This window comes from Bombyx mandarina, chromosome 12 (genome assembly GCF_030267445.1).
Source record: "Bombyx mandarina strain Sakado chromosome 12, ASM3026744v2".
In the NCBI taxonomy this organism is placed as follows: domain Eukaryota; kingdom Metazoa; phylum Arthropoda; class Insecta; order Lepidoptera; family Bombycidae; genus Bombyx; species Bombyx mandarina.
The window spans coordinates 12,359,649-12,378,965 of NC_143219.1; the positions used below are offsets into that span (position 1 = coordinate 12,359,649).

The following is a 19,317-nucleotide window of genomic DNA, read 5'->3' on the forward strand; positions in this document are numbered from 1 at the left end:
GGACCCAGCCGTGGCAACGTTATATAATATACTATGTATTAGGTAAATTATAAAATAATATTGCCCGAATGTGTCCTGACTTCGCTCGAAACTTTTTTAGGTTTAGATGACCCTTCTCCCTCGGGACGGATTCCCAACAATCATGACAACCCTTAACGTGGTAGGTTTTATAACGCTAACGAGATGGGGTATTGACATGAAGGTTTTTTTAAATTATTTATTTAATTCTATGTTATTGTAACGAATGTGTGTCCAGTTGTTCTTTGGACATTGAGCTATGCATTTAGAACAAGCTTTTTCAATTAATCACAATATCTCACTAAATAATTATAAATATGATAAAAAGACACCTAATTTACGTACATTTGGAACCTCTGGGTCTGCGGAGGGACTTCGGTTCCCTCTGTATTTTGTACCGTATGTTCCATGGGGAGTGCTCTGAGGAATTGTTTGAGATGATACCAGCATCTCGTTTTTACCATCGCACCGCCCGCCACCGGAGTAGAGTTCATCCATACTACCTGGAGCCACTGCGGTCATCCACAGTGCGTTTCCAGAGGTATTTTTTGCCACGTACCATCCGGCTATGGAATGAGCTCCCCTCCATTGTGTTTCCCGAGCGCTATGACATGTCCTTCTTCAAACAAGGCTTGTGGAGAGTATTAAGCGGTAGGCAGCGGCTTGGCTCTGCCCCTGGCATTGCTGAAGTCCATGGGCGACGGTAACCACTTACCATCAGGTGGGCCGTATGCCCGTCTGCCTACAAAGGCAATAAAAAAATAAAAAAAACATACGTACCTCATTATTATAAATGCGTAAAAGTACCCATTTTGGTTTGAAGGTAGGAACAGTCGTTCTACAATCCAATTGAGGTTTTGCCCCAGTGTGGTAGAGGTCTGCAATCAAGTTTTAATGTATGTATGTGCTTCAGTAACCACTTAACACCAATTCGACAGGGAGCTTTTTCACCCAGCATTGATAAAAAAAACGAAACTTAACGCCGCTGAAAGCACAAGAGTAGCTTACACATCTGATGGAGAGTGAACATCGCCACTCAAGTATATTGGTAATTCAAAAATCTAATTTACTCTAATACTTTATAAAAAAATTGGTCTAAAATAATTCACGTAACGTAATGTTTTCTTCAAACCGCTAGAAGAATCTGTTGTCAGCGATAATAAGATATTTTCCTAAAAGGTTTTCATTTGACAGAAAGAGCTTTTTGATTTTCGCTTTGCAAAGTCTAGATTTCTTGAAACTATGATTAAAATTTATAAATTTTTGTTTCATTTCTTATTTGACCTTATAAACGACCTGTACCTTAAAGATTTAACTAAGAAAAGGCATATTCTCTTTTAGACATGTCTATTATAAAGGCAAATTACAGGTATATATCGTAACGATATATGTATACCATTCTAGTATGTATTCTATTGTACTTTTTGACGAAGCATGTTGCTGATAACTCTATTTCTGTAATCTGACGAAGCGTGTTGCGGATAATAACATCTTCTAGTATGTTACTAAGTAGGATAGTGATTTTTCACAGCTGTCACACGTGAGTTTTTTTGATTAACTACAGCGTTTTAGATGAATCTTTTATCTTCATTCGATTATTTATTGAATTAAGTTATCAATCAGAAGGTAAAGGCTGTGTGTAATCGATTGCATAAGAAAATTTGGCACACTTAATCCGTAATTAATACTTTCATACAACTGATAAATAAATAAGACATCACAGAACATGCATTTAATGATAGTTTAAAAAACATATGACGTATATATGGGCGCAAACGCCACTATTGGCAATAATTAACATAATAATATATAGTTTAGTTTATTCCATGTTATTGTTTATTTATTATTAGCAAGATGAAACTGTTATTCTACCATATTTAATAATTAGCAGATACTGTTTTGATCTTAAGATGTTCAGAATACGTTCAATGTTTATATTATTCTTTAAAAACACAAATGACTGTATAAATAATTAAATATGAATAAAGCATAAATATTAATAATAATTTATATTATAATTAACTGTAATAATTTAATTAAATATTGTAATTGTTATGCAATGATGTTGTCGGCGCCATCTATCATTAGGTTGGATAATAACAATGTTACTTTATATTAGTTAAAAGTAATTTATGTAAAATAAACTAATGTCAGAGTCATGTAAAAATCACTAAAATATATATTGTGAATATTAAGGTATATTTTGTGAATTGTTTCGCAGTAATTATATTTGTTTGTATAAAAGAAGTTGTAGCTGCTTATGTGTGTAAACTCTGGCGTAATGCCGACATATATTATAAAATATCTTAAACCTCAATTACAATGTTGAGTTAAACGCAACTTTTAATGAAGTTCCAGAAGTTTACAGCTTAAGTTTATGTTAGTGGTGTTGTTCTTCGGTCGCTATGCCCTCAAGCAATGTCGAGTTCGGTGGGAGCCATTCGCAACTTGTATGCTGAGATGAACAAACCTGAATTAAAAAAAAACACGTGTACAATTCACGCGTGGTAGAAATGAAACCTTCAAATCTCTGGCTTCAAGATAATGAGACGAATGTAAAATTTCGGGACGACGATAATTGTAGGTTTTAGTAATGATTATTATGCTACAAATTTTGATAATTATCTATACTTCTATACTAATATTATAAAGAGGAAAGATTTGTTTGTTTGTTTGTATTGAATACGCTCCGAAACTACTGAAACGATTTAAAAAATTCTTTCACTGTTGGAAAGCTACGCTATCCCCGGGTGACATAGGCTATATTTATTATATTGAAAAAAAAATTGGGGTTCTTACTGAAACTCCAATAATGTAATCCAATGTGTAACTAAATTACCTAAAATTCTTTAGATCGCGTGCGCTACTTTCCAAGCGAAGCCGGGGGGTCCGCTAGTTTTAAATATTATTCGTATAAATGAAATTTAATTATAATTCGTATTTGTAGTAACACAGATTGATTTAATTTCTATTATGTACGAATATTAGTTACGAGGTAGAGCACAAAAAAAACCACATTCGTGTTTCTTATTCATAAACAATCTTTCTTATATTCATAAGAAATTCATGCTTCCTATCTCATTTTCCCCCATGTTAAATCTTATGAATTCATATGTCTGTCTCTTTTTACTGTCGATTTTTTGTTTCATCAACTTTTAAATCACGACGCTAAAGAAGATTTCACTTAAAAAATGGCAAAATTCCAAGAAATACATTATTTTTAAGTTGTTATTATTACATGTTAAAAGTTTTGCACGAGAATTACTGGCATCAAAATAAAATATAATAGCACTTTGGATTTTTCCGAAAATAGCATGTTTTATAATCACATTATAATTGTTCTTTCGAATTAATTTATAACAGTTTTATTTCGAGTTCTTGTTATATATTTTAATTGTTTTTAAAGATAAATGTGATAAGGTTACACTTAATGCTCTGTGGCTGTTGTTGGTCTTGAATATCATCGACATATTAATAAGAGCAAATAATTCGGGCCGTTTAAAAGTACTCAGAGCTGAAACCTCGATTAAAGAAAAATAATCTTTACATATCGAATACATATTTTTATTGTACAATCAATCTAAAATGTATTCTGCAAGAAAACATAATGCTAAGGGTACATCGAAATAAATTTAACGTAGTTTCCTTTCTGCCTGACAAATCAAGTACTTGTAATAAAAAAATGAACCACAATTGTCAGTGAAACTGCTGCGAAACCAGTTTTTCAATTTGATCATGCGGTATTCATGCCATTCGTTCCACTTTCATAGGCCAATAAAGATAAACTTTATTCAGAGGTTCCATTATAATAAAATAAATCCTCAGGATAAAAACACTGTCCAGAGACATCCGCAGTGGCATTAAATCCTAAACAATTGCGCAAGAAACGTCAAGTAAAATGGTCTGAATCGTCTTTGATCATCCAGTACAGGATTATATTTTATTTCCACTAAAAGTCCTTCAAAAGACTGGCGCAACTTTCGTGTCGTAATATTATTATTAAAAGATTTTTTATAGAATTAGAGCTCACTCCCAACAAAAAAAAACAAGGTTTAAGTCAGATGTCATGAAATTATCAGTTTGTCATTCAAGTAAACTTTCAAAACAATTTAGTGAAAGTTGAAAAATTTGGTTTTTTTTTTATTGCTTAGATGGGTGGACGAGCTCACAGCGCACCTGATGTTAAGTGGTTACTGGAGCCCATAGACATGCACAACGTAAATGCGCCACCCACCTTGAGATACAAGTTCTAAGGTCTCAAGTATAGTTACAACGGCTGCCCCACCCTTCAAACCGAAACGCATTACTGCTTCACGGCAGAAATAGGCAGGGTGGTGGTACCCACCCGCGCGGACTCACAAGAGGTCCTACCACCAGTCATGTAGTAAATTTTATAATTCTAAAGATAATTTCTGCCCAAACACTTTTTTGTTTGTTTTTGTGGCTATAAGCACGTTTTTATACGTTAATTTAAATTTTAGTTTCATTTTCCTGTTTGTCTGTTTCCTGTTTGTTCCTTCGAGCAACACGAAAATAAAAAATAGATAGAGTGTAATAATACTGTTTGTAGGTACTTAAAAGCTTAATTTTTTATTCTTCCTTTTAACTTCGCTATAATAATGGAACTGAGAAATATAATCATAAAAACACAACAGTCCTTAATGAATAAGTTCAATCAATATGGTAATAATGTTAGTTTAATGTGAGCTTTAACGTTATTATATTGTAAAAAATTAATGTATTTTTTATTGCCTTTATAGCCAGAAGCATACAACCCACCGGATTGTAAGTAGTCACCGTCGCCCATGGACATCAGTAGTGCCATCTAGACCGCTACTTAGTGCGAAAGTATAATATAGTATATTATGACATTTTCTTTAAACTTTCCACTTATGATTATGACTTCCAGATACAAATATACATAAGTAATAACTGTAAATGCAAGATCTTAAATACTTTAAGCCGACATTAAAGAGATTTTATCAAAGAATGAATATGGAGCATTTAATGTAGAAAGCCTGAAAATTGCGTCATAAAATTGGCATGAATCCAGAAATTTACGACAAAACTTCATCTGAAGCGTCGTAAATTCGAGTATTCCTCATTTACGGCCTTAGATTGTCCGAGTTACATTTTTTAACAATTACCCGATCATGTTAATTAAAAGTCCAGATAAAATAGAGAACAAAGTTACAGAAAAACATTCGTTTCTTTATTGGATTATTGATTTTGAGAGAATTTAAATTAGGAAATACAAAGGACAATGCCCAAAAGTGGGCCAACTTTATGTCAAAACTATTTGTACTTGAAAAACGATGCCTTATTTTTTCACGTTGTTTAGTTTATGTATCAACATTTCTTTCAACCTGGCATTGTTTTACAAAAAATTAAATTACTTATTTGACAACATCGCAAAACTGAGTGTCATAGTTTTTAAATTTGCCCATAGGCAAAGGACTTAGCCCATACAACCTTATAGTAAACCTATATGCTGCCAAACGAAAGAGTTGTCTGTGACTAGAATAACAAATAAAAAAAAAAATTGCTAATGGTTATAATTCACATACTTTTTAGTTTATTTTTGTTCAATTCAATATTTATATATTGTAATAATAATTATTACTTAAAACCATGAATTATTTAATATTTTTAGATATTAATAATTCCATTAGTAAAAATCTCAACGGCCTACCATTTTTCTATTCTTAATAAATATGATCAGAGAATTTTGGCAGCAACCCGAGTGAAGCGTCACTTGAAATTTTATTTTAATGTTTTTTTAATAGTTTATTGTTATGTATAATATACACTCGCGAGCAAAAGTTTGGAATCACTTACTTGAAATTGGTTCCGCGCGATCTTGTGTACTAAATATTTTTTTAATAATCATAAAAATGACATCATCTTAAAGGTTCAACTCTTAACTTTAAACTGATACTGAATTCATTAAAATCAAGCCAGTATTTAAGAAGAGAGAGAAGAGAATATGAAAATCGGTTTCTGAATATGAAATGATATTTATTTGTCTATCAAATTAAGTTAAAAACATCATCACGCGACAACTTTTTTAAAATGTACCTCAAAATTACCTTACAGCGGCAGTTCTCGGCGGCAACGTAATGAAAGATGTCGGTACCGGGGGTTACGTCTTCATCGCAGTGCCTCAAACGTACAATGAGCGGTATCCTCGTACCGTACACACATACAGGATGATAGGACCTCTTGAACGGAAACTCCCAATCGGAAATCTGAAAAATATTTTAAAAATGGCAGCCGTTGTATACTGAGACCTTAGAACTTATATCTCAAGATGGGTGGCGCATTTACGTTGTAGATATCTATGTGCTCTAGTAACTACTTAACACCAGGTGGGCTGTGAACTCGTCCACCCATTTAAGTAATAAAAGAAATAAAATAAAAAATGTCAATTTCTATACTACTACTAAACTAGATATCGATTTCTATACTAGGTACTACTAAACTATGACAGACAGACACCTTTCATGGAGTGCCAACAACAACTGCACGAAACTTAATCACAATCGAATGAATAACTTAGAAACGCATAGAATACAAATATGCAAGCGGTTACTTAATTTAAATCGATAAAGGGGAATGCCCACTCTCCATAGTGTGCTGGGCCCAACATGGGCATCAAATATTACTATAAAAATGGACTGTTTCAAATTCTTAAATGTATTAGATATCTAAAAAATATATTGAAATTGACGCCACTATTATAAAAAAAAAAAAAAGTTTTGAGTTTAATTTTCTATATAAATAAGTGACGGATTGTGAGATACTTAAAGAACTTGTCTTTTCTTAATGTTTAATTTATTAATTAGGATAAGAGAGATGTTCCTAAGGTATTTTTATCCAATGTATGGTTTTGAATCTCGGTCAGGTTAAAACCACAATTCACACAATGTTTTTCAGTCGTAGTAAGAAACGTTATTGATCGGTATCCATAATCGAATGTAGCTGTGATCCTTAACTCCTGAGCCAAAGTCGTCGTTGAAGGGAGGATAAAACCCATAAAACAAAGCCAGTAAAATAAATCGAAGAAAAATCAAAACACATCCATTTTGAACGTAAGCAGCAAGCGAACTGCGAAATGTCAGTCAGTCAGATTAAATTCAGTGTTGTCAGTATAATGGAAAATAATTACATTAAATTCATATATGGATTATTTTTTTAAATAACCGATAGTTGATTTATTTTTCCTAATCTTTTTTTACGAGTACATATTATTTTTTATGTTTTTGTTTTAGTTGTACATATTTAAATAACAATACTAGTAAAGGTTTTTTTTCCTTAGATGGGTGGATGAGCTCACAGCCAACCTGGTGTTAAGTGGTTACTGGAGCCCACAAACATCTACAACGTAAATGCGCCACCCACCTTGAGATATAAGTTCTAAGGTCTCAAGTATAGTTACAAGTTAAAGTCCAATGGGTATGTCTTTAATGTTATTTTATGTGCTTACAATCGATTAAAATCGATTTATTAACTCATTAATATAATATTTTATAAAACATATAAATAAAACATTTTCAGTATTTGAGAATACTTAAAATGTTTTATTTATATGTTTTATTTATATACTGAAAATGTTTACTTATATTTTTATTATATAAAAAAATAATTATTCCCGCAAAAATCAAAATCCTTGTTTTTTCATTATAGTTACTTTTTTAAACTACTTATTGTAAACTGCAGTGGCGCTCATTTGGAAGAAAGTAAATGCATATTTATTTATGACAAAATTAATGCACTTAGTATTTTTTCTCTAATCTATTGTCTGCTTTCTGCTTGAAATGGGCATTCCCCTTTACTATATGCAATTTATAGTTTGCGGTTAGACCAAAAGCCTCTTCAAGTATGCGAAACAAACCTTTTGGTTTCGATCGGTGAGCTTAAAATTAAATGGTACTGAAAGTTATTTGTAGAGTTAAGACGATTGTTATAGGATACAAATGTTTTCTAATTTAGATACACCTTCATACGTAAATATTTATGTATAAAATACGTTGTACTTAAAACATACAAATCATCAAAATCCGTTCAGGCGCCGAAGAGTACATTTTTTTTAAATATATACTTTGTTTGGATATTCTTGTAGAAATATTAATTTTGATGTTTTAAGGTATTTTTATGTTCACGATTGACTTCCACGGTGAAGGAATAACATCGTGTAATAAAAATCAAACCCGCAAAATTATAATTTGCGTAATTACTGGTGGTCTGCGCGGGTAGGTACTACCATCCTGCCTATTTCTGCCGTGAAGCAGTAATGCGTTTCGGTTTGAAGGGTGAGACAACCGTAACTATACTGAGACCTTAGAACTTATATCTCAAAGTGGCTGGCGCATTTACGTTGTAGATGTTTATGGTCTCCAGTAACCACTTAACACCAGGTGGGCTGTGAGCTGGTCCTCCCATGTAAGCAATAAAAAAAAAAGTACGAACCTTGACACCAAGCTATGTATGTCATTATTTAGAGTACACTAGGCTTTAGATGCAGACGTATTGTTATTGAGTGATTTACTGAAGCATGCAATATGCATTAATAAATGGCCATCACCACTGATACCAAATAGAATATACCTCGATAGGAACTAATGATTCAAATCTGTACGATATTAACCGTTTGGATTTAATTTCAGGCACTAATAAAAATCTAAAAGTCTGTTTATCTAAAAAAAAACACATTTCATCAATGTATACATAAATACTTTATTCAATATTAGAAATGGACTTTTTCATGCGTTAATCTCTGATACATGTCAATCAAACTTTGTCTATAAATTTGAAACCTTAATCTTGGCATCGGAGGCAAAGGTCGGATCGGATTTTAGAAAAACTAAAATCAACTAATGCTTGGTTAGTTGGTGTACATTAATGTTTAGATCAATCTTGCATATAAATTTTATCTTAAAAATGTTTGTAAAGATAATAATAGTACACTTTGAAACCTTAAAATTGCAATCTTACGTCGAGAGATAAACTATGAAACTGAATACTTCTCTAGAATCACATCTTCCACCGCATGAAGGTACTTTCACATTGTCCCAGCACCTCCTTCCTTTATCATCTCGCTGCTCAGCTCTGGCCAAGTACACACGTCGAGCACATGGAGATAATGCTCGGATCCACACTACACTACATAGCGTGACGAATAATACAAAAAGGAAAAATTTGCCCATTCTAGTAGGTTTTAACAATCTATAAACGAAAAAAGACATTATGTTAATAATATACAAGAGATAAGTGCGTGTTTCATCTTTCATTCTAATTTTGTGGGTGGCGCATTTACGTTGTAGATGTCTATGGGCTCCAGTAACCACTTAACACCTGGGGGGGCTGTGAGCTCGTCCACCCATCTAAGCAATAATAATAATAATAATCTAATATTTCAAAAAAAAAAAAGACATGCCCGCTGAGTTTCTTGCCAATTCTTCTCAGGACGAAGGGTTATTCTTGTGAATTGGCGGTAGTTCTTTTGACGTTCAACAAGTATGTACTTTCATTTATGTTGAATAAAACTTTTTTGATTTGATTTGATTTGAATAAAAAAAAGTTACCTATAATTAAAGAATCATAAACTTCATACTAAACTTAATAAGGGAACAAACATTTTCTCACCCACGATTCTTATTATAAATCTCGCAACAAAAACAACTGATTACCTACGCATAGACGTACACTCCTACTGAGGGATTACAGATAACTGTAAAATTACAGAGGGACTGACTCTCTTGAACTCGCAGTTTTTCCCGCCCACTGAACATTACTGTAAAACTTTCCGCGCGTTTAACTTATTACAGTGAGCTACAATAAAAAGGGTATAAAATAACGACAAAATAAATTCCGAGTCAGGAGTTTGTTGGTCTTCTGCCTCAGTTACTCGTATATATGCAAATTAAGATTTTTATAACCGCTGTAAATAAGGCGTAAAGACAAGGGGAATGTAGAATTCGAATGGTTGTCGATTCAAAAGTTCTATAGGAAGCAATGTATTAGATAGCTTATAAACTTTAAATCGAATAGCTAAAGTAACAGCTTTTGTTCAAAATAAATTCCAAGGCGTACAAAAAATATTGAACGTAAAAAGGTTGTACTAAAGAGACTCTTTGGAAAACAGAAAAAATCCGTGCTTGAAATAAAGAAAATGCAGAACACTACACATATTATCAAATATTTATGTTCCATTACCAGGAATTAGGCTGTGGTGGAAGGCACTGTTCGACTTCTGCGAGTATATCAATTCGCAGAAGGAGGCGATGGAACGAGAGAGCGAAAGCTTATCCTCTCCGCACTGATCCGTCGCCGCCGAGCCGAGGGACGGAGAACTGTCGCCCGACTCCGATTCTTGTTAGGGGCGTCCTCCGCCCAAGTGAAAGTTACGGGGTGACCTGAGGAGAGAGAGGAAAGCTGTTCTATAGTTCTGCTATGGACGAGCAACGGACGCGCAGCCAGTATATCGCAGTCTAGCGGAGTATTCCGAGACACTAGCAGCACCACCCGGGGCGGCCTGACAGACAGACGACCCGTCGGTCGGGCATCCTAGATGGTGGCGCCGCGAATCTGGTTGTAGTGTTGAAGGCGGGAAACCCTTTTTGATCGGGTTCTGACACCCGATTGTATCGGACGTCGGGTTAGGGAGTAAAAGGGGAGTCGTTTGGTGGGTAGGGCTCTAAACTCAACCTCACGGTCTGCTCCCAACATCTGCCGATCGTTAAGTCACATACTCCGCACGCTCCCTAGTGGCAGACACGCCATATGTGGATCGACCTCTTGCCAGAAAAAAAAGGGATTAAGCTATCTCTCTTTTTCATCGTTCCCTCACTGCTGATGATCGCGACCACATGTGATTTTCCTCCATAGCTTTCGGTCACGGGTGGCATGGACCGCGTATTAAGCTATATGAAAGCGTTATTAGAGATGATCCCCACCTTCTCTTTTTTATTGCTTCATTGTTTGGACGAGCTCACGGCCCACCTGGTGTTAAGCGATTACCGGAGCTCATAGACATCTACAACGTAATTGTCGCCACCCACCTTGAGATATAAGTTATAAGGTTTCAAGTATAGTTACAACGGCTGCCCCACCCTCCAAACCGAAACGCATTACTGCTTCACGGCAGAAATAGGCGGGGTGGTGGTACCTACCAGTGCGGACTGACAAGAGGTCCGACCACGAGTAATTACGCAAATTATAATTTTGCGGCTTTGATTTGATTTGATTTGTGTCTTACAATATCATTCAGACAACGAAGTAATTTCTATGAATTCACAAACTGTATTTAACTGTTAAAATAGAAGTCATCGTCTTTCTTACAAAAAAAAAGAACATATTAAAATACGGCTCGAATTCTCTAAACGAGTCTTTAAGTAAATAAAATTTATGTTAATAGTCAAGTTCCGTATTTTAATTTCCAACATTCATTTCTAAAAAGGTTTTATTTAATTTCAGTTTGTATTGTTGATGAAAACCGAATTAAGATGGAATAACAACGGCTCTACCGGGGCAGTTTGCTCTCAATATTTTCGCAGACTAATTGCGACGATAGAATCAAACTCGAACGTACAGGTACAAATTCAGGTTAAGTGGGACAGGTGTGAACGGAAAAAGTCAACGAACTGTGAATGAGGCGCTTCGGAATGAAAACTCATTTCGTGGTTTCGGTATCTCAATTTCTTTTAACCGGATCGAAAAAGAAAAGCGTTTCTGTCTTTGGCTTTCCTTTTTTTAATACATTTGAGGATATGACGGAACTTTATTTACTACTTGAATTAAAAATTAATTTGTTTACCCGTAGCCTAACTATATTAATTCAATTTCCATTTGTCAACCTACATTTTTAATGCTTATTTTAAATTAAAACATACTTTAAGTCCGGAAGAAAATAAATAAACACGTAGATTGATTAGCCTAATTCTTCAACATGACTGGCGGCATTCCGATCCTGCCTCTGGGCTCTGTTAACTCCCCTGGCTGAGCCCTTGCTCGCTCACCTATCCTGGTAAAACTGGAAAGGCCTCCGGGCCACCAGTAATCTCGCTAAATATAAAAAAAATATGTATTTATCTTTTGAAGTCGTCGTGGCCTAAAGGATAAGACGTCCGGTGCATTCGTATGTAGCGGTGCAACGGTGTTCGAATCCCGCAGGCGGGTACCAATTTTTCTAATGAAATACGTACTTGACAAATGTTCACGATCGACTTCCACGTTGAAGGAATAACATCGAGTAATAAAAATCAAACTCGCAAAATTATAATTTGCGTAATTACTGGCAGTAGAACCTCATCTGAGTCCGCACGGTTAGGTACCATCATCTCGCCTACTTCTGCCGTGAAGCAGTAATGCGTTCCGGCTTGAAGGGCGGGGCAGCCGTCATAACTATATTGATACCTTAGAACTTATATCTCAAGGTGCGTAGCGCATTTGCGTTGTAAATGTCTATGGGCTCCAGTAACCCCTTAAAACCAGGTGGGCTGTGAGCTCGTCCGTCTAAGCAATAAAGAAACCCGAACGTACTTGCCACCTATCTACTAGTGTGGTGTCTTCGCATAAAATTCTGGTATTTTTTGCCTTACTGTATACAGTAAAGCGTCCCTATTAATCAGTACAGCTAACGGAATCAAAGACTTACCGAATTTACTGTACATAATTCTATCGTCTGACTCCGGTCCTGTTATTAAATGTATAATTTTACGAATATCTCCAGCGGACAAGACGTTTAGTTAAATTTAACGTTTATCTTATTATTTTCCAGTCCTTTTCTCGGCATTAGGGCTAATTGGTTGGCAAAATTAAACATAAAATTTTCTGTACACTTAGTTGCAAAGTAGATCCTATTCGTATAAAACGAACTTTAAATATTAATGTTATTTAAAACTGAATAAAATACTTTTTTATAACAGACTAGCTGACTCACTGGCAAACTTCGTAGTGCCTCAATCGATAAATAAAATACCTAAACTGTTGTATAAAATAAACTTAAAACAAACAAAAGGAATCCGTTCGACGAAAATTGTTATTTTTATTTAATTGCGAGCATTTTAATATTTATCTACCTTTTAAACCTTCTCTGGACTTCCACAAATAATTCAAGACCAAAATTAGCCAAATCGGTCCAGCCGTTGGATTGGGACCCCGTTGGATTGCCCGTTCCTGTAGATAGATAGTTCATATTCATTCGGTAGGCAGCGGCTTGGCTCTGCCCCTGGTATTGCTGCAGTCCATGAGCGACGGTAACCACTCACCATCAGGTGGGCCGTATGCTCGTCTGCCTACAAGGGCAATAAAAAAAAAAATATATATATATATAGCCTGTCTACTCCAGCTAGTCCATAGCTTCGCATACCCATAAATGTAGACAAAAAAAGTGTTTTTTGTCATTTAAAAATATAAAACCGACTTCAATAAAATAAAAGTTAGAATATCATTAACACGTCGAGGTCAATGAAAATTTGCATTATCACGGAAAATATAAAAACTACCGGACAGATCCTGATAAAATTGGAATGAGATTACAAGAGGAGCACCAGATTTCAAATAAAAAAAAGACGTGTGGCACTCGGAGACTGCCGCGGTAAACCTATTGCATAGCATTTTTTATCAACTTATGCAATTATAAATCGACAATAATAATTTAATATTAAAACAACAATAAAATAAGATTCGGCGAAAAACTCAGTGGGCTAACTTTCAATGAATCTGCTACATTGTGAGTATTCCATTTTGACTGCGCACTCATTAGAGGGCGCTACATGGGATAGAGACACGCCTTTGGATGAGAGCTCTAACTCTCATTCGCCCTGAATCAACGGTTTAGCTAGTTTATTTTTAATGCCACTCCAATCACTGAATGAGTAGTAGAAGTAGTAATAAAATTCTTCGACTAAGCGATAGAAAATGGCACGCCCAACGCATTGTAATGTGATATAATTTTCTATTTTACAATTCCGTTTGTCGCCCATAGATGGCGCTTGACGCAAAAGCTGAATCGCGCTATCGTTGTGTTACCCACGAAATTATATCACATATTTTGATTGTACATAAATCGGTGTTAAATTTCTTACTTGAAATACTACACAAGCGCAACTTGTGTGTGAATGTGTTGAACGCGAGCTACATAGTAGGCGTAGTGAGGGGTGGAAGGTTTTTTTCGTTACGGAATTTCACGATTCCGCTCTCAAGCCGCGCTCAAGGCCCGCGATAAAATCTATGCAATAGCTTAAAAATCATCTAAAACAAAGTTTTGAGATAATACATTAAAAACAAAACAGTCGCATTTAGAACCTCCTCCTTTATTGAAGTCGGTTGAAAATATTTTTATACAGAGACCATTTAAAATTTTACTTCGGAGCATCTTTCAACTTTTTAAATAAATAAAAGTGATGTAAGTCTAAAGAGACACTTAAGTCTCACGTTAATCTTTTAAACAAAAAACAGCGATACAATAAATGAAAAGTTTTTAAGGGAAAAAATCCTACGAGTTACGATACTTGAACTGCTTAGTCGTTTTTCATTACTCGTAAAAGGAAACTTTCATAAAACAAATGCCGTATTATGTAGGTAGATTGTTGAGGTAGCTTTTCGTCTTTAGCGTAATATAGGTATAGGGGAGGGAAGCTCGTTGTAATATTTACGCATATGTATTTAGGGCAGAGCAGTGGTTGAGACGTATGTAGATCTCACGTTCCAAATTTGTGTCTTTTGAATCTAATATCAATTCTATAGATAAAAATACTCTTGTGATTGTTCCTATTAATAAAAAACGAATTGAGAAGTTTAGAAATAATATTAAGCAAGAACATTCAGAAATTATTTATAACCATAACCCAAATTTGTCATACCAGAATATGTTTGAGAAAATTAATTTGGTCTTTGCTGATGTATTTATTCCTAAAACTGTAACATTAAAAAACAAAACAGTGTTCAGCGAGTGGGCCACCACCGGAGTGTACAAAAGTAGAAAAAAGTTATATGATCTGTACTCTGAAAAAGCCTATAATAATGATGAAACATTTCATCAATATGTCAGGAACTATTCAAAAGTATTTAGAAAAGTTTGTTTAGCGGCAAAATCTTTACATTTAAGTGATTTAATAAAAAATGCCCCTGACAAGATAAAGATGACTTGGAACATCATTAGTAGAGAAAGTGGAAAAGTCAGAAATAGCCACCAAGAATTCTCATTAAAAATAGATGATAAATTGGTAACTAGTCATGAAGATGTGGCTAATGCTTTTGAAAAGTTTTTCTCTGACATTCCAGTTTCAACTACCACTTCTCTAAATTCATCCCCCACAGCAGCTGAAATATTATTGCATAAACATGTCAACAAATGTAATGAAATTTTTAAATTTAAGAAAATTAATTCAAGCAATATTATAAAAAGTTTTAATAGCCTTAATGTAAAAAATACAGCTGACTTGTGGGGAATATCAGTAAAGATTTTGAAGTCTGTAATAGACATTATTGCTTCTCATCTTGTTAGCATTTTTAATGATTGTATTAGGTGTGGTGTATTTCCTGACTTAATGAAACATAGTAAAGTGATTCCTCTTTTTAAATCTGGTAGTACTGATGACCCCTCTAACTATAGACCTATTTCAGTACTCCCTACGTTGAGTAAAATCTTTGAAAAAATAATTTTGACACAACTTTTAGAACATTTTAATTCAAATAACCTGCTTCATAATAAACAATTCGGGTTTACCAGGGGTCGCTCTACAACTGATGCAGGTGCTTATCTAGTCAAAAATATTTTTAAATCTTGGGAGGAATCACATGATTGTCTTGGAATTTTCTGTGACTTATCCAAAGCATTTGACTGTGTTGAACATGAAACATTGGTGAGGAAACTACATCACTATGGTATTAGGGATGGTGCATTGGAACTTATTACTTCCTATTTATCAGGACGGATACAAACAGTAGATGTGAAAGGTAATAGATCTTCAGGTACCTTGTTGAAAATGGGTGTACCTCAGGGTTCCATTTTGGGTCCTTTTTTATTTCTAATATATATAAACGATTTACCTAGTTTTATTGAGTCCCGACACGAGGTCGTATTATTCGCAGATGATACATCTTTATTATTTAAAATTAAACGACAATTACAAGTCTATGACGAAGTGAATGATGCGATCTCGTGTGTGGTTCATTGGTTCCGTATCAATAACCTATTATTGAATAGTAAGAAAACTAAATGTATTAAATTTACTTTAAAATGTATTAAACCATCTTTAAATGTGAGACAAGTGGATAGTGATGTAATTGTTTCTGAGGAATCATTGGAGCTTGTTGAGTCAACCGTATTTCTTGGTATAACAGTGGACTCCAAACTGCAGTGGGGACCTCATATTCATAAATTGGCGAGTAAGCTCAGCTCTGCAGCATACGCAGTAAAAAAAATTAGAATGTTAACAAACGCGGACACGGCTCGTTTAGTTTACTTTAGTTACTTCCACAGTGTCATGTCCTATAGCATTTTGCTATGGGGCAATGCGGCCGATGTAGAACTGATATTAAAATTTATTCTGCAGAAAAGAGCTATACGTGCTATTTATAACATGCACTCAAGGGAATCCCTGAGGGAGAAATTTAAAGAAATTAAAGTTCTCACTATGCCATCCCAGTACATTTTTGAAAATTTGATGTATGTTCGTAAACATATTGAGGAGTTTCCTAAAAAGTCGGACATACATAATAGAAATACTAGGAACAAACACAAGCTTGTTGTGCCGATGAGTAGGTTACATAAGATACGAAATTCATTCGGGTGTTTGTCTGTGCGCCTGTACAACAAAATCCCACAAGATGTTCAGAACCTACATATACATAGGTTTAAGAAAACTGTTAAAGAACATCTGTGCAATAAAGCTTACTATAAAGTCAATGATTATCTAGAAGATTGCAAGTGGGAATGAGTTGCTCGCTCCGGGCATTTCAATATTGTAGTAATTGTTACGTTATAATACTCATTGTAAAAAACTCATATAAAAAAAAAAATTATGTAATATTAAAAAAATTAATAAATAATAATTGCTTATTAAAAAAAAAAAAAAAACATGCCCGCTGAGTTTCTTGCCAATTCTTCTCAGGACGGAGGCTAGTTCTTGTGAATTGGCGGTAGTTCTTTTGACGTTCAACAAGTATGTACTTTCATTTATGTTGAATAAAATTTTTTTGATTTGATTTGATTTGATTTGAAATTGGGTTTACTAGTGGTAACGTTTATGTGCTCAAGTAACCACTGAACACCAATCACTTAGTATTAAAAAAAAGATGTGTGATGTTGTGGGACACCGGATAGGAACGAAGTTCCTTATTGTAAAAATATTAATTTTAAGTTCTATTCGAGGTATAAAGAAAATAAAAATGGAGGTTTCGCAACAACCCACGCTCATTCGGTAACGTGCGAACTTATTGTGGTACATTTTATTCACGGTCGTTTGCATAAGAATTAGTGTATTGCGCAAACGAACGCTCTGAGATCGTGGTCAATGGATCGTACGTTATTACAAAGTAAAGTCGTATACTGTGTGCACTAATAATAAAAATCTTACGTTACGGACGTTTTTTCCCGGTTAGGGTACCCCTCCGCATTGTCCCATATGGACTTCGTTCCAAAAAACTTTGTACGGTTAACTTAGTCTGTATATAATGATAAAGATGGACCAAAGTAGTAACAAGATAATGTTCTAGTTAAAAAAATAGAAATAAAGGAAGACAATAATTTAAATGGGAAGATGACATTAAAAAAGTGACGGGAACGGCTTGAATGAGAAAAAACAGCATAGAACTTGGAAAACCCTTGGGGAGGCCTAAACTGTACAGCAAGATGACCAAATACTGGTGTCGAATAAGAAAACTAGATCATAAGTGTATACTAACATATTTAAGTTTTTAATATGAGCCTTATCTATACTAATATTATAAAGAGGAAAGATTTGTTTGTTTGTTTGTTTCAAATAGGCTCCGAAACTACTGGACCGATTTGAAAAATTCTTTTTCCATTAGAAGCCGACATTGTCCCTGATGAACATAGGCTACTTTTTTTAAAAAAAAATTTTTTTTATTTTTTTGGTTTCATGTGTGTTTTAATGTTTCCGAAGCGAAGCGAGGGCGGGTCGCTAGTTTATTTATAATAAAGTAGAAAAATGTTACTTGATATTTTTTTTCATATTTTCAATAAAGGCTATCTTTGTCTTTATATTCAATGATAAACACACCACAGTTAACTGAATTCAATGTTATAATAATTCAAAGTTACATTAAACGTGTTATAACAGCGATAGATTTGTATCGTACATTTCTTTCAAAATCTATTACGGTTCCATTAACGTTTTGTGGCTGAATTATCGTGTAGCTGAATAGTTGAGCAACTAAAAATTTTATCGAGCAATTTATTTCATGAAAATAATTTAGCGTTCTTAGTATCAGGGTCGGGCATCGTCTGTAAAATCTGTGTTGTTACCAGTTTGAAAGGTTTCTCTACTTACTGTACTGTACATAACGATCCATATTATAAATTCAGAGTGACTCGGTGGTGAAATAGAAGTAGTAGGAGAGTCGTATATTCGATTCCCGCATCGGTCAAACATTCGTGTGATGAATTGGTCAGGTTGCTCTTTATCTGGGTCTTTATTATATTTTATATTATATATTTTATTGCTTAGATGGGTGGGTGGACGAGCTCATAGCCCACCTGGTGTTAAGTAGTTACTGGAGCTCATAGACATCTGCAACGTAAATGCACCACCCACCTTCAGACATAATAAGTTCTAAGATCTCAGGTATAGTTACAACGTACGGGTGCCCCACCCTTCAAACCGAAACGCATTACTGCTTCACGGCAAAAATAAGCAGGGTGGTGGTACCTACCCGCGCGGACTCTCAAGTGGTCCTACCACCAGTAATTACGCAAATTATAATTTTGCGGGTTAAAGTTTCGTTTGATTTTTATTACACGATATTATTCCTTTACCGTGGAAGTCGATCGTGAACATTTGTTGAGTACATATTTCATTAGAAAAATTGGTACCCGCCTGAGATTCGAACACCGGTGCATCGCTCAACGCGAATGCACCGGACGTCTTATCCTTAGCCAAGACGACTTCAAATTTACGCCTATTTATGTATGTATTTCAGTCTCTGTTACCACAGGGACTCCTAATTTGGAGTCGCATGACCATAACCATGCGTGACTTGCTCCTAGCTATTTATTTATTTAAATATTACAACAGTAGAATTTTCAGATCAAATCTAGAATGTATCTTCATA

At 34.6% G+C, this 19,317-nt stretch overlaps 1 protein-coding gene across 1 annotated transcript; it reads right to left on the bottom strand.

Annotated features, from left to right (window-relative positions):
• Positions 1 to 2,311: 2,311 nt before the first annotated feature.
• On the bottom strand, positions 2,312 to 9,264 carry LOC149501839 (thyrostimulin beta-5 subunit). Its single transcript, XM_089731815.1, has 3 exons — positions 9,042 to 9,264; positions 6,108 to 6,266; positions 2,312 to 2,488 (listed from the first exon to the last, which is right to left on the bottom strand). The coding sequence occupies exons 1-3, from the start codon at positions 9,261 to 9,263 to the stop codon at positions 2,399 to 2,401; spliced, it is 471 nt and encodes a 156-aa protein (XP_089587941.1). The 5' UTR covers position 9,264; the 3' UTR covers positions 2,312 to 2,398.
• Between the last annotated feature and the right edge of the window lie 10,053 nt (positions 9,265 to 19,317).

Excerpts from the sequence above, each read along its gene's own strand:
- LOC149501839 (XM_089731815.1), bottom strand. The coding sequence starts at position 9,263 with ATGTCTTTTTTCGTTTATAGATTGTTAAAACCTACTAGAATGGGCAAA. Across the intron at positions 6,267-9,041 it reads GAAGATGTGATTCTAGAGAA|ATTTCCGATTGGGAGTTTCC; the intron begins GTATTCAGTTTC and ends AATATTTTTCAG. Across the intron at positions 2,489-6,107 it reads CCGAGAACTGCCGCTGTAAG|GTTTGTTCATCTCAGCATAC; the intron begins GTAATTTTGAGG and ends TTTTTAATTCAG.